This window comes from Melospiza georgiana, chromosome 16 (genome assembly GCF_028018845.1).
Source record: "Melospiza georgiana isolate bMelGeo1 chromosome 16, bMelGeo1.pri, whole genome shotgun sequence".
Taxonomy (NCBI): Eukaryota; Metazoa; Chordata; class Aves; order Passeriformes; family Passerellidae; genus Melospiza; species Melospiza georgiana.
This window is the reverse complement of record NC_080445.1, coordinates 2,775,606-2,788,852: the sequence shown is the minus strand read 5'-3', so window position 1 is coordinate 2,788,852 and position 13,247 is coordinate 2,775,606. Positions and strand designations below refer to the sequence as shown.

Sequence of the window (13,247 nt, the reverse complement as noted above, 5' to 3'; positions counted from 1 at the left end):
CCCCAGGGAACGGTCAAAGTCCCGAGGCTGCCAGAGCTCAGGGCAGTGAGCTTGGGCAATGTGGGCTGATGCACACAGACCTTTGGCAGAGCCCTGCCAGCTGATGTGCAGCTCCAGTGCTCCCAGCAAGGCCCAGGGGCTGGTGGGCACTGCCATGACCCACCTCATGTCTTCTCTTGCAGAAATGGCAGCGTCGGTTCTTCATCCTCTACGAGCACGGGCTGCTGCGCTATGCCCTCGACGAGATGGTGAGTGCTGCCTGGCTCTGTCCAGCTCTGGGGATGGATCAGCTGGGTTATCTGCTGCCCTTGGAGTGCTCTGCCAAGCTGGAGGAGAGTTGTGCTCGCTGGGTTTGACTCTGTGCCAGGCTGGGTTTGTGTGGGACCTCAGTGGACACTCTGCAGAGGACGGGCGGGTGTTTCGGAGGCATGCGAGTCCCTCCTGGCATGGGATTCAGCAGTTGCTGACAGATCCCACGCTGACAGGAAGTGCTGGAGGGGGTCCCCAAGGTTGTTGCCCCTCCTTTTTGCCCAGTTTCCCGGTGCCAGCTGGGTTTTGGATGTGGTGAATCACCTTGGCAGTGTCCGAGGAGGAGGCCCTGCCTAGCGATGCCCGTGGAAAGTAGGTCAGCTGGAACGCCCTGGAGCTGCAGCTTGTCACCAGCACTGTTCCCAGCAGTAAAAGGGGATCAAAGGAAGGCAAACCCATTCACTGGGAGCTGCAGAGTGGGGCTGAAGAGCCCAGTAGGTCAGTCCCAGGAGCACCCAGGACTGCTGATCCATCCTGCTGGAAGCCTGTGGGAGGGTGCCCAAGGCTGAGCAGGCTGGCACAGTAGGCACCCGTGTGCTGGGATCTGCCTGGGCAGGAGGCTCAGGAAGCCAGCTGGAGAGAGCACACCTGTGGGACAGGGACACATGGGAACCTGTGTCTGTGGCAGGGAGGCTCCCTGAGAGGTCAGTGTGCCTTGGTCCTCCTCCAGTGCCTCCTGTGAGGGCACCGTGGAATGAGGAGTCTCAGATTTCATGCTGTGTTTGTTTGTATTTTTACTTGGGGTTGGTCCAAGTGCCCTAAATAATTTAAATGTCTTTGGTAGGAGCAGTGGAGGCTTTAATACATTTTCAGTGTCAGCAACCTGGCTCTGCACTGGGCTGCTGTTTCCTGTCCTACACTGACAGGAGGGTGCTTTGTGTCTGGGTGGAGTAGGGAGATGCCCAGTCTGAGGGTAGAGGTGCAGAAATGCTGGGAGACACAATCTGGGATATTTTTTTTTGCTGTTTTGCATCCTGAGGAGGTTGAGCTGCCCCAGGTTCTGCCACATCTGGGCAGGAGCAGACAGGCAGTGCCCCAGCCCTGTGCCACAGAGAGCACCCAGAGGAGAGCAGGAGCATCCCACACTTCTCCAGGCACCTGTTGGGCTTTTTCCCCTCGAGAAGGCAGAACGTGGAAAAATACAAACAAAAAGGGAAGGTACACATGTGCAGCATGGGATGGTGTCCTGGGCTGTGTGACAGCCCTGTGCTGGCTCCTGGACTCGCTGCCCCATGGCCACTTGTGATGTGTGAGGGATCCCAGGAGGGTTTGAGGCAGCAGGAGACCTCCCAGGCAGTGGCAGGCTGGGATTGAATGGCTCTGCTTGAACCTTTCAGACATTAATTTTGTGGATTTGGCAATTTCTGCTCTTATTAAAAGTGGAATTGGAGGGAGGAGTGAGCTTGGGAGGGAGTCCTGGGCTGTTGATGCTGGTGGAGACATTCCTGTGCCTGGCCAGGGAGGTTCTGCTCCTGGCTCCCAGCAGGCTGGAGAGCAGTGGGGTGTGGAGGGGCAGCTCAGAGCACAAGCCCAGGTTGAGGAGACCTTGGAGAGTCCCCAGAGATGTTGGTGCTGTGGTACTCAGACTGTGGAATGGGGCAACCCTGGGCACAGGGAGCCTTTTGCCAAGGGATGGGTAAAGTTTGGTGTTGGATTGGAGCATTGTGGGCATGGAAGGTGGGACAAGCAGGCCCCAGCTGTCCTGCTCGTCCTGTTCTCTCCTGAGACCTGCCCAGGGATATCCCAGAGCTGATCCTGAGTCTGTGCTCCTGCTTGGCCATCTTCTTTCTGTGTGTCAGTCATTCTGTCTGTCCTTGCTCTGCCATAGTTCCAGTCTGAAAACAAAATTAGTTCTGCGTGATGGCTGTGATGGGGAGGATCTGCACAGGCTCTGGACCTTTACCCCCTCAGAGCAGGCTGAGCTGCCAGACTCTCTGCCTGGGGTCTCCCTCTTTCAGGCTGGGTGCAGTTGGTGGCACCCAGATCCAGCCTGGCCGCTGGGAATGCCCAGGAGATCCTTCCCTCTGCAGGGACCATTCCAGCAGCTGTTCCCAGCTCTGCTGAGCCTGCTCAGACGTGCAGAAATTCTTGCCTCTCAGCTGTGGGTGGATGTGGAGGCTGTGTGATCACTTGGGGATGCCTTCCCATCCTGAACATCCACGACTGCACCTGATGCTGCCTTGCTCCTGCTGTTTGATAAACCTTCATGCTGGCACTGATGATGGTGGGCTGATGCTTCTCTGCAGCAGCTGGAGGATGACAAAGCCACTCTTACTGAGGGAAAGCAGGAAAGGACAGGCTTGGGCTTGAGCTGCTGTGTTGTGAGTGTCCAAGGACAAATTTCAGTTCTCCTGGTAGAGCAGCCTGTGGTCTCCAGTGCTGTAGAAGAGCAGCACCAACCCACTGCAGTGCTGGGAGGGTTTGGTTGGGATTTGGGAGCTGCCACAAGAATAGTGCAGGGCTCAGGGGCCAGAGGCAGCGAGTGGCAAGTGCAGAGCTTTGGCTGCCTTTGTTTTGATTGCTGTGATCTATAATTAGTGGCCGAGGTCTCTATAAATAGAGCCAGCCTGCATGGGAATGGAAAGGCAGGAGGGGTTTGTGGGGATGGAGAGCTCTGCCATGTCCCTCCCTGGGGCTGCAGGTGGGCTGTGGCCTCAGCCTCTGCTGGGGATGGATCCAGGCCCATGGCTGGGGCAGGTCAGAGGAGTGGGTCTGGATCTCCAGGCCAGCTTCTTAATGAATCACTGCATATCCAAGCCAGGCCTTGTCTCTGTGCCTCAGTTTACCCCTGTGCTGCTTCTCTTGAGCTGAGATTTATGCTAGGTTGGCATTTTGCATCCTCCCTGGGGTATTCTCGTGTCACATCAGGCTTCCTTTTGGTAGCTGACACTTAATTTAGAGACTTTTTGCTTTGTGCATATGCTGGTTTGAAAACAGGACAAAATTCGGGCTTGTCTGGGAGCATCTCAGACGTGCTGGTGCTGTGGATGAGAGGCAAGGTGAGGGCATCTTCTGATTGGGCTCTTTTAGTTTCCCTGCAGGGATTCAGGAGGAGCATCCCTGTGCAGGAAATACCCACTTTGCAACAAGCTGACCTCAGTTGGTGTCTGGCACTTTCCAGCTTGATGAAATGTGTGAGCCTTATCTCTACCCTTCCTGTAACTTGCTGGAGTCAAATTGCTTTGTGAAATTGGGAAGGGATCTAGGAGGATGCTTGAATCAGTAGTCAGCCACCTCAATACCAGAATTGCTGGGGTTGGATGGTTGTGTCCTCCATGGTGGTGCTGCAGACCCTTCCCAAGCTCACAGCAGGGTGGTCCTGCTCCTAAATCAGGAGCTCAGATGGATCATAATGTCATTAACCTCAGTACAATGGAGCAGACATCCCTGCTGCAGCCTGTGGTGGCAGGGAGGGAGGTCAGGAGGGAGCTGGTGGGACTGGGGTGGGATGGAGAGCGAGGCCAGCCTGGCATCTGGCAATGGTTAGGGAGCAGTGGGACCCCTGGGCTGGGTGTATAAATAGGAGAGGAGAGGCCAGCTCAGAGGTGGGAGGTCTGGCACTCCACAGCAGGGCTGTGGGGTCACATCTGGAGACCTGCTTGGCCCCAGGCCCCATTCCTGGCCACAGAAACCTAAGGAACTGATAAATGGGTAAAAAAGGAGAATAGTGCAAGCATTAGTGGCAGCTGGAGGGGGATCAGAGGAAGGGATGCATGCTTGCTGGTGCTGTGATCCATGGACCTGTGTGATTATTGTTTCCTAATTCACCCTCCTCCAAACACCTCTTTATTTGGAGGAAAGGGGCATTTTAAAATGTCACTGTCAGCAGAGCTGTGCTGTGTTGATTCTCATTGTAGTTACCTCCTTTGTCATCTGTATTGTTTTAAGAAGCCGAGAGCCCGTGTGTGTGTTTCCCCCCTCCTTTTTAGATCAAAGCAGTTTACTTCAGTTTTGGCACAGAATTGAAATTCATTGGCAGGGATTAAAAACAAACCTTAAACATCCTGGCCTCTCTGTCCTTACTTTTTCCACACATTTTGCCATTTAAGTGTTTCCAAGCTATCCCTGCCCCCTCCTCCGTGGGAGAACCAGGCTTTACAAACCCCATTCCCCTCATCCCCAGTGGTTTCCCACCACGGACACAGTTTTGCCAGTGCCTCTGTTTGCCAGATCAAGACTTTCAGTTTCTGTTTAGCATAAAAAGCTTTTGGCTTGAATCAAAGCATGTTTGAAATTTAAAGTAAGCAGAGACAGAAAGGCTGGGTGGGAGTGACTGTGTGAGGCTCAGACAGTGACAGGGACCCCCCATCCCAGTTTTTTTTCTGGATGTAGTCAAGTCAGGGTGGATGATGATTTGTGAGGTTTTGTGGGGGATATTTGGTGTGTATCTCATAGATGATGCAGTGGCAATAAGGAAATGATGGGAAAATTGAGAAGCAGAGATCCTTTCTCCTTCAGGGAAGCTGGGCAGGAAAGGGGCACCAGGGAGAGGGGACACAGTACATGCTTGTGATTGCTCTAGAGGAGTGCTAGTGACTCTGAACAGAGCTAAGAGATCTTTGAGGAATTTATTGTGTTTAATTTTCAATACTGATTTGGGGGAATAAAGTCCGTGAACGTACAGGGAGCCCTGGGAACTCATTCCCTGGGACATTGCTGAGGTCAGGACCAAGCAGCCTTGAAGGGGGTGAGAGGAGGATACACAAATCTTCATTTGTGCTTTTATATTGTCTGTCTTGATGCTGAGGCAAGTGTCATTACTGGGGTTGGGTGTGGGGTGACTTTGGGGTGTTCATGTCTTCCCATTTCTCTCGGCTCCAAGTGTCTGGCCCCAGTTGCTGTGGGAGGTGGGTTCTGCTGTCAGGACACCCTGGGCTCCTCCAGGAATGGTTCCCTACATTTGCTGAACCCTCTTCTGGTTTATGTCTTTTAGTTTGGCTTTTAGTTTGAGAAGGTAAAAGTGCTGAGCTGCAGAAGGAGAATTTGGGAGGGGGCTGAGGGAGTAGGAAGTTCTCCTCCAGGGATGGCTCCATCACGAGTCCTGGCAACTGACAATGACCAGGGACATCATCAGGGCCCCAAAAGTGCCTGGGTTTATTGTGAGCTTTGGAAATCACTGTTGTCCACATCCAAGCCCCCCAAGAAGGACATTTCATGGCTGCAGGACCCTCTCAGGAGAGGCCTGGTGTGAAACAACCCGTGGTGGGAGGTTTGGGAGTTAACAGGCAGAAAGAGGATGAAAGTGGAGTTGAAAGCTGGATGCAGCCAGCGACCTCCTAACACAAGCTGCTTTGATGACCTGGCCCAGGTGCTTCCTTCCTGGAAACAACACAGCCCCTATTGTCTTCTGCAGGGCGAGCCACAAAGCTGGAATTGCTCTTAGGCTGAGCAGCAGGGACAGGTTCAAGTGGCTCCATCCTTCTGCTTTTTCCCCACTCCTCGTCCCTCAGGATTTTTCTGTAGAAGACGTGTGCCAGAGCAGCGAGGGAAGTGAGCTGGAGTTTAGATTGCATTTATCTTGTTCCTGGGGGGGCAGAGTGAAACAGGCACTTGCAGCAGCTGCAGTGCTTTTGTGACTCCTGGACCTGTGGCTTCCAGCCTGGCTGCGGGCTCTTGGTGAAGGAAAAATTGTATCTGCTGGAAAAGGTTAATGTGGAAATCAAACTCTGATGGCATTTAGGAGGGAAGATGTCAGGGCTGGCAGTGAAATGGCACAGCTGAGGCTGAGCAGTTACCCTGGCATGGGCCCTGAGGTCCCCCCAGGCAGCAGAGCAAGGGGCAGAGGTGGGTGCCTGATCCCAGCTCTTTCCAAGCCAGGACAGTGCTGGGCTCCCAAGCATCCCCCAGTCCCTGGGTGGCCTGCCAGTGTACATGTGAATGACCAAACCAACAAAAATTCCAGTTTTTCACCCTGCTGTTGCTTGGTGCTGGGGAGGGGATGTGAAATGAGATGCCCGCCGAACAACCCTGAGCCCACCAGCTGCAGCCATGTGCTGGGGATGGTTTGGTTGAATTCTTTCCACCCTATCAGGTTGGTGAGGACCACCAGTGGGCTGTGAGCTGCAGGCTGGGTGAAGCTGGGTGACAGCATCCCTTTCCCTGCTCCTGAAAGCAGCAGCATCCCAGCAGCTGGCACATCCCTCTTCCCACTGAGGATCATGAGCTATCCTGGCACGGACTGGTGGGATTCAGTGCTGCAAACCCCTCAGTGACAGCTCAGAGAGGAGGACGAGGACATGAATGGAACGAGGCAACAAAGCTGCTCCAAAAATCAAAGCGCGTTGCCCCTTTTTTTTTTTTTTCCCCCGGCAGAGATCCTGCATTCATTGATTGTTGACATGACATATGTGGGTTGGAGAAAGGCAGCGGCAGCTTCTGGCAGGGGAGGAAGGGGCTGGGGGGGCCGGAGGGGCTCTGCAAGCCGAGATGCTGATTACCAGGGGCAGCAAATAGCTTGCAGCTGCCTCCGCTCAACACGCTCTTTGTGGCGCTTGCAGCCACTCTTTGGACGCAGCTATTTTTAATTTCCCCAAGCGCGCACAAAGCGAAGGGGGTGGGCGATGCCGCTGGCGTCCCCCCTTCCTGCCCCCGCTCCCACCCCCTTTCCCAGCCAGCCCTGCGCTTCCCGGCTTCCTCCCACCCTCCGGGGAATGTGGGGAGCTGCACTCCCTCTTTTTTGTTTTTTTTTTTTTTTTAATTTTTGATTTATTTTTAATTTTTTTTGGGTCCGCGTTGGGAGCCGGCCTTGGTTTCCCCCTCTCCCCCCCCCCCCCACTCCACCCTGCGCCAGTGAGTGCGGGGAGCTGGGAAAATGCAGAAATAAATAAATACACAATTAGGCAGGCGTCCAGCCGTGGAGGGGGGCGTGCTGCAAAAAGAGACTCCGGCCAAATTTTGGAATGCCTGAGAAAGCGGCTGGAGCCGTGCGCGAGTGTGGGGCTGTGGGCTTCCCACCAGAGCAGGGGTGGCTGTGACCCCCGATGAGGAGGATGAGGAGGATGAGGAGGGTGGCAGCTCCCAGCCTTACTCCTGGGGGGCTTCCCCCTGCTGGCATCTCACTGAGTCCAGGACAAGGCGTGTTTGTGCTGGAGCATGGTGAGAATGGGGGTCTCAGCGTGCTCTTGCCTCAGCTCAGGAGTGATTTTTCCACCAAAACCTGAGTTGTGCCCTCTGTTCAAGCAGCAACACGGCTCGGGGTTAATAAATTACTTATTTGCAATCTTTGTTTCTCTGTTAGGTAAGCATTGGTGAATATGATATTTCTGCTTTATCCCAGGCATGAATTATTCATCAGGTTTGGAGGCTGTGAAAGGGATGTCAGGTTAAAACTTGCGTGGAGACAAGCTGAGGTCTTCAGTGAGGTTTTGTAAACAGCTTTTCTCAGGGTTACCAAGTGCAGGGGTTTTGCAGGAGTCTTCCTCGTTTTGTCTGTGCTGTTTTAAGGCATTTCTGGTGAAAAATGAGAATTTCCAGGCAGATTTGATTATTGGTCTTGCTCATTTACTTACCATGGGCTGCAAGATACAAAAGTAGAAAAGAAAAAATCAAAATACTGTTTTTCCTTTATGGAGAACCAGGTAACAGCGTGTGAATGTGCTCTTGGTGATATGTATTTTGTAAGATCTTTTTATTTTGCCCGGTTTCTTCAAAGCCACAGAGGAGGCTCTTCCCTTCAGTCACTGAAGTCTGACTGCAAACAGGCAACGAGATAAAACAGCCAGACAGCTTTGCTGAAAGTTGAAATTACCGTAGGTAAATCACGTGTGCAGCAACTTCACTTACCCTTCACCTCCTTCCTGCAGGATCCCATCCAGGAGCTGGTTTGTGGGAGTGTGTTAACAGCCTCGTGCTCTGCTCCTGCAGGCAGCACAGCTCCTCTTGTGCTGCTGCTGCAGGAGAGAGGTGCTGCATGTGGGGCTTGGGGTGCTCCAGGAGCTGGGGAAAGCAGGAAAAAAACCACCTTCCATGGAGGCTTTTTCCCCACAGTATTTTCCTGGCATGCACTCCACGGCTGTGCCACATCTCTGCTGCCATGGCAGATGCAGGGAGGAAATTCTTCCCTGTGAGGGTGGGGAGAGCCTGGCACAGGTTGCCCAGAGAAGCTGGGGCTGCTCCATCCCTGGAAGTGTCCATGGCTGGGTTGGGTGGGGTTTGGAGCAGCCTGGTCTGGTGGAAGGTGTCCCTGCCCATGGCAGTGAGCAGGAACTGGGTGAACTTTAAGGTCCCTTCCAACCCAAATCATTCTGTGATTCTGTGGCATGATCATGGGAGTCTTGGCTCTTGCACCCCCCGGGACATGGGTGCTGTGGCTCTCCGTGATTTTATGGCCAAGCAGAGCCCTGGGAAGCTGCAGTGAGGCCGTGGGCTGCTGTCCCACTGTGCCCCATGGCTGTCCCCACTCTCCTCCCAGCTCCCTTTGAGTGGGTGGCTGTCCTTGGGCAGAGGAGGCAGAGGGAACAGGCACACAGCGTGGCTTTAGAAGTGTCCCAGCAGCATCCTGAGCTCATGCAGGATTTCCACCTGTTGTGATGGTGTGACTGGAGAGAAAGGTGGGGTTTTGGAGCACACCCAGCCTTGGCCCTTTGCTCCACATTTTATCAGCCCTGCTGCGATCGCATCGATAAAGGCTCAGGGATCACCAGGGCGCTGGGGAGCTACTGGGATATAATTAGGGTTTTGGTTCACTTTCCTGGCTGCTTTCCCGTTAGGGGAGGGACAGCAGGGATTATGGATGGAGCAGATGTGTGGAGGGGAGGGGATGTTTGGCTTGCAAGGGTGGTTAATGCCATGTACAGGCCAGTGCTGGGGGGAGTGAAGTCTGTCATCCCAGGCATGGAGCATGGAGAAACCTTTTGTGCTCATCCCCCTCACGTGCACGAGCCCCAGATTGCTCCTCTCTGCTGGGATTGCACAGCTGCTCCCAAAGGAGGGGTTGGGAGCAGCACGGGGCTGTGAATTCCCTCCTCTCCCTGTGCTCCTCTACAGGAGCCAGATGTGAGCAGCAGGTTTAGGGAGAAAATGCTGCTACCTTGAGACAGTTCCAGCAGCCTTATGTGTTAGTAGTGAATTTTTCCTGGGCATTTAAAGCACTTCTTACCCCAGGTGCCACTTGCCTGTGAACCTGGTGGTGCCTGCCTGGCCAGCACAGCTCTTTGCTATCAGTGTCAGTGCCTCCACCACATTGTGCCTGTGGCAGCAAAGCCCAGCTCAAGCTGCTGCTGGGTGGTCTCCTTCCCCCACAATGGTCGTGTGTGTGCCTGTTGGGAGCTTTTCTCCTTGGAACTGCCCAGAAGGCTCACATTTTGTACCAGTTGGTGAGATGGCCAATGGTCAAAGTTTGGGAAACTCTCTCCAGCCCTCACCTCAGCATTTGGGAAGGTCTGCAGGGTCCAAGCTGGTCTGGAAGTTGCTGGAAGCAGCTCAGAGTGGGTGTGGGGTTCCCTGTAGGGTGTGGGATGCAGGATGTGGCTGCTGCTTGGTTGGCCAAGCCAAGCCAACCTCTCAGGCTTGGCCAACCCTCACACCTCCAGCTGCAGACCCCCAGGGCCCTGGGAGCCCGGCCTCCTGGTATTCCCAGCCCGGCAGGAAGCTCTGCAAAGCTCATAAGAGCAGTGCTGGGGAATAATGAGATTTCCAGACTAATTTGGCCGGATTCAAGAACTTCCACTGAAGCATCTGCGCCCGTGGGAGTTGCCCGAGCCCCTGGTGGATCTGGTGCTGCTGATCCTCAGGCCTGTCATCTCCTCCTCTGCAGTTGCTGGGTGCCAGTATAAGATCCTGCATTGACAGTCCTGGGGAGTGAAGGTGGGATACCCCACCATGGTGGCTGCAGGGCCTGAAATTATCCAGAGCTCCAGACAATGGCTGTTGGAGGTGGCTCTTCATGGCTGTGATGCTGCTGATGGCTTGGTCTGTCCCTGTGTTCTTGCACTGATTCCTCTGTTTGGTTGCATTTGCAGGAGAGGTTGTGGGATGGCTGGGGAGGAGATCTGTCCCTCCTTTCCCTCTAGGCTGGAAGGGAGATGGGTTTATGTAGTGGGAGGTACAGGGATTTGATTGATCTAATTTTCTGCTTTCTTTGGATGGCAATTACCTTGGTCATGTTCCCTCACCCTCATGAAGCAGAAATCTAGTTCCAGCTGGAATGGCCAACATGGGTAGAGGTCATGCTGCCTCTATCCAAGCTTTCCTCCTCCTGAGCTGCGTCCAAAGCTGGCATCACTGTGTGTTTGGCCATCTTGGTGTGTGGGTGACCTTAGGGAGCTGTGTTTGCTGGTGTTTGGTGAAGCCCCTGCTGCTGAGGAGGCTCTGTGAGCACAGAGGTGGTGCTGAGCTCCTGCACATGTGTGCCTGGCACGCGGTGCTGGGACCACCTGGGACTCGTCTCCTACACCGAGGGGGTGGAGGATAAAGTTGACAAGGCCAATTTGGAGCAGTGCAATTTAAGATTCAAGTATCAAGATGCAAATGAAGCCCATTTTTCCTTCCCACCTCCAAACAACTGCAGTTCCCTCTCCAGGAAACTCTTGTCATGATCTCTGCACCAAGCTCTGGTCTGTCCGTGGTCTTGCCAGGTTTTTGCCATCAGGCTGATTACCATGACAACTTGCTGCAAGGCTGCAGATATTTGTTTCCCCGTTGGCTGTTGTGCCTGTGCATCTGGGAGCAGGGAAGATGCCACGCTGGCAGCTGGGAGCAGATGGGGTCGGATCTGTTATCATCTATTCCTCCCACCCCCCTCCTCAGAGGGGAGGAGGACATTTTGCATTTTAAATGCATCTAAATCCCACAGAGCAAGAGGAAAGAGTGACTTTGGGTTTGCAGGGCTGCAAGGTGGTGCCTTTGGTACTGCAGGACTGGCAAATGCCTGTGCATGTCTGGGCTTCTGCTTTGATCCCCAGAGAGTTGGGACAGGGCTTGAGTGGATGCTCTGAGCTCTTTGTACAACGTTTGGCTTTTACTTTGGCCCACAAACAGCCAGGATGGCAGCTCAGAGCAGCCTTTGGATACCCCCCCTGGTGGGACCTTGCTGACCATCCCATCATGGTGCCAATGTCTTCTGTATCTCTCTCCCTCTTCCTCTCCAGCAGCATTGGAAGCGGAATGTGCATATCCCTGGTTGCAAGCTTCCCTGAAAGGCTCCTGGGTTTGTCCATGCTGCTGGGGACCTAGAAGGTCAGACAGCAGTGCTGAGAGAGGTTGAATCCACTTGGTGACCACCAGTGGGTTTGCTGACCCTCCCTGCCCAGCACGGCTGGTTGTGCCAGGACTGGACACGGCTGTTCCCACCATGCACAGACCCCTCAGAGACTGTTCAGCAGGAAAGAGGTTAACAGGAAAGAGGCAGGCTAGGCTCTGGCTGCCAACTCCGACCCTGCTTTGGAGTGGGGAGCAGCTGGGAGCTGCAAGAGCAGTGCGAAAATAGCCTTATAAGGCCAAGAGGAGCCGGCTCCAGCCTCCGCACAGCCCGGGCCGGGCTCGCTCCGCTCCAGCGCCCGCTCGCAGGATGGGTGCCCGTGGGGATGGGGCTGCAAACGGGATGTGTGGCCCCAAACCTGCTGTCTGGGCACCCCTGGGGTGGGTGCTGGCCGTGCCTGGCTGAGGTGGCACTGGGTGGGAGGGGAGCCCAGGGGTGCACGCAGTCAGTTTGCAGCAGCTCCCGGCCCCGCTCAGTGTTTAGACTCGCTGTCTGTGCACATAAACACCGACTCTGCTGAAAAGCGGCCCCTGGCTGAACTCTCCTGCCCAGCCCCTGCACTTCACCCCCTTCTCAAAGTGCTCCCCGAGGAAGAAAATTCCATCCCACTGGTAAAAGGGGAGCTAATGTTGTTTCATGTCCTGGTGGAGGCTCAGGAGGGCTCTTCAGGGCCTGGCATGCAGGGACAGGTGTGTGTGGCACTTGCTGACCCATCCCAGCTCCTTGGGGTGGGTGACCTGGGGCTGTGGGGAATTCCTTCAGCAAAACAAATCCCAGGAGCTGGCTGTCAGCATCTGTGATGAGCAACCCAGGGTCAACAGTGGGGAAGTCTGTGGTTGGGCTGGGGGAAGTGGCATTTGTGGCATTTATCCATGTGGGGGATGTTCTGCGGTGCTGGCTGCCTGCCAGGGCAAGTGTCCCATCCCCTTCTTGTGCTGGCACAGGTTTGTAGCCAGTACAGAGGCACATTGGCAGGTCACATCTGCAGAGCACTGCTTGTGCCTCTCTCTGTGAAAGGGAAGTTTGCAGGTGAGAAAGGTGTGCTCAGGTGCCCAAGAAAAGGATACCTTCCTCTAGGATGGCACAGGGAAAGCATAGCTGCCATGGGGATGTGGGAGCACAACCTTCTGCTGCCCTTCAATGGGTGACTCCTCCAGTCCATCCTTTTGCAGAGCTCTCAGAGGTTGTTTTCAACCTCTTTGTCTAATTTAATAAATCCAGGATGCTCAGCCTGCCAGCTGATCTATAAGTGTAATAAATCTGCCCACTGCAGCGCTCCGGCCCCGTTGTGGCCCTGTCGAGAGCCTCGTGCCTGGTGGCAGGAAGCCCAAAGGGCTCATTAAAGCCCTGCTGCTGTGCCAGCCATGCTAGCCTGGCACCTGGGCAGCTCAGGGCAGGCTGAGCCAGCCCTGTGTGTGTGCACAGAGCATCCAAGCTGGGATTTGGGAGCTGCATCCCCAGCTGGATTTAGGTCATGCCTCGCCTTTCATGGCTGAAAAGGGGTGACTCTACATCTGAAAAGGGATCTCTGCAACTCCCTGAAAGGTGGCAGCCAAGTGTGGGTCAGTGTCTTCTAACAGCTGATAGGACAAGAGGAAATAGCCTCAATTTGCTCCGGAGGAGTTTTAGGTTGGATATTAGGAAAAATTTCTGTAATGAAAGAGTGGTCAAGCATAGGAACAGGCTGCCCAGGGAAGTGGTAGAGTCACCATCCCTGTAAGTGGTCAAAGAAGCCATAGAT

The 13,247-nt window shown here is 54.4% G+C and overlaps 1 protein-coding gene across 9 annotated transcripts in view; it reads left to right on the top strand.

Moving 5' to 3' along the window:
• The window catches only part of MPRIP (myosin phosphatase Rho interacting protein), a 72,518-nt gene that overhangs the window by 12,715 nt on the left and 46,556 nt on the right, over window positions 1–13,247 (top strand). For all 9 annotated transcript variants that reach the window (XM_058035758.1, XM_058035757.1, XM_058035755.1 and 6 more), the window contains exon 3: window positions 183–248. In XM_058035758.1, the coding sequence (XP_057891741.1) occupies window positions 183–248 (66 nt within the window). The remainder of the gene's footprint in view (window positions 1–182; window positions 249–13,247) is intronic.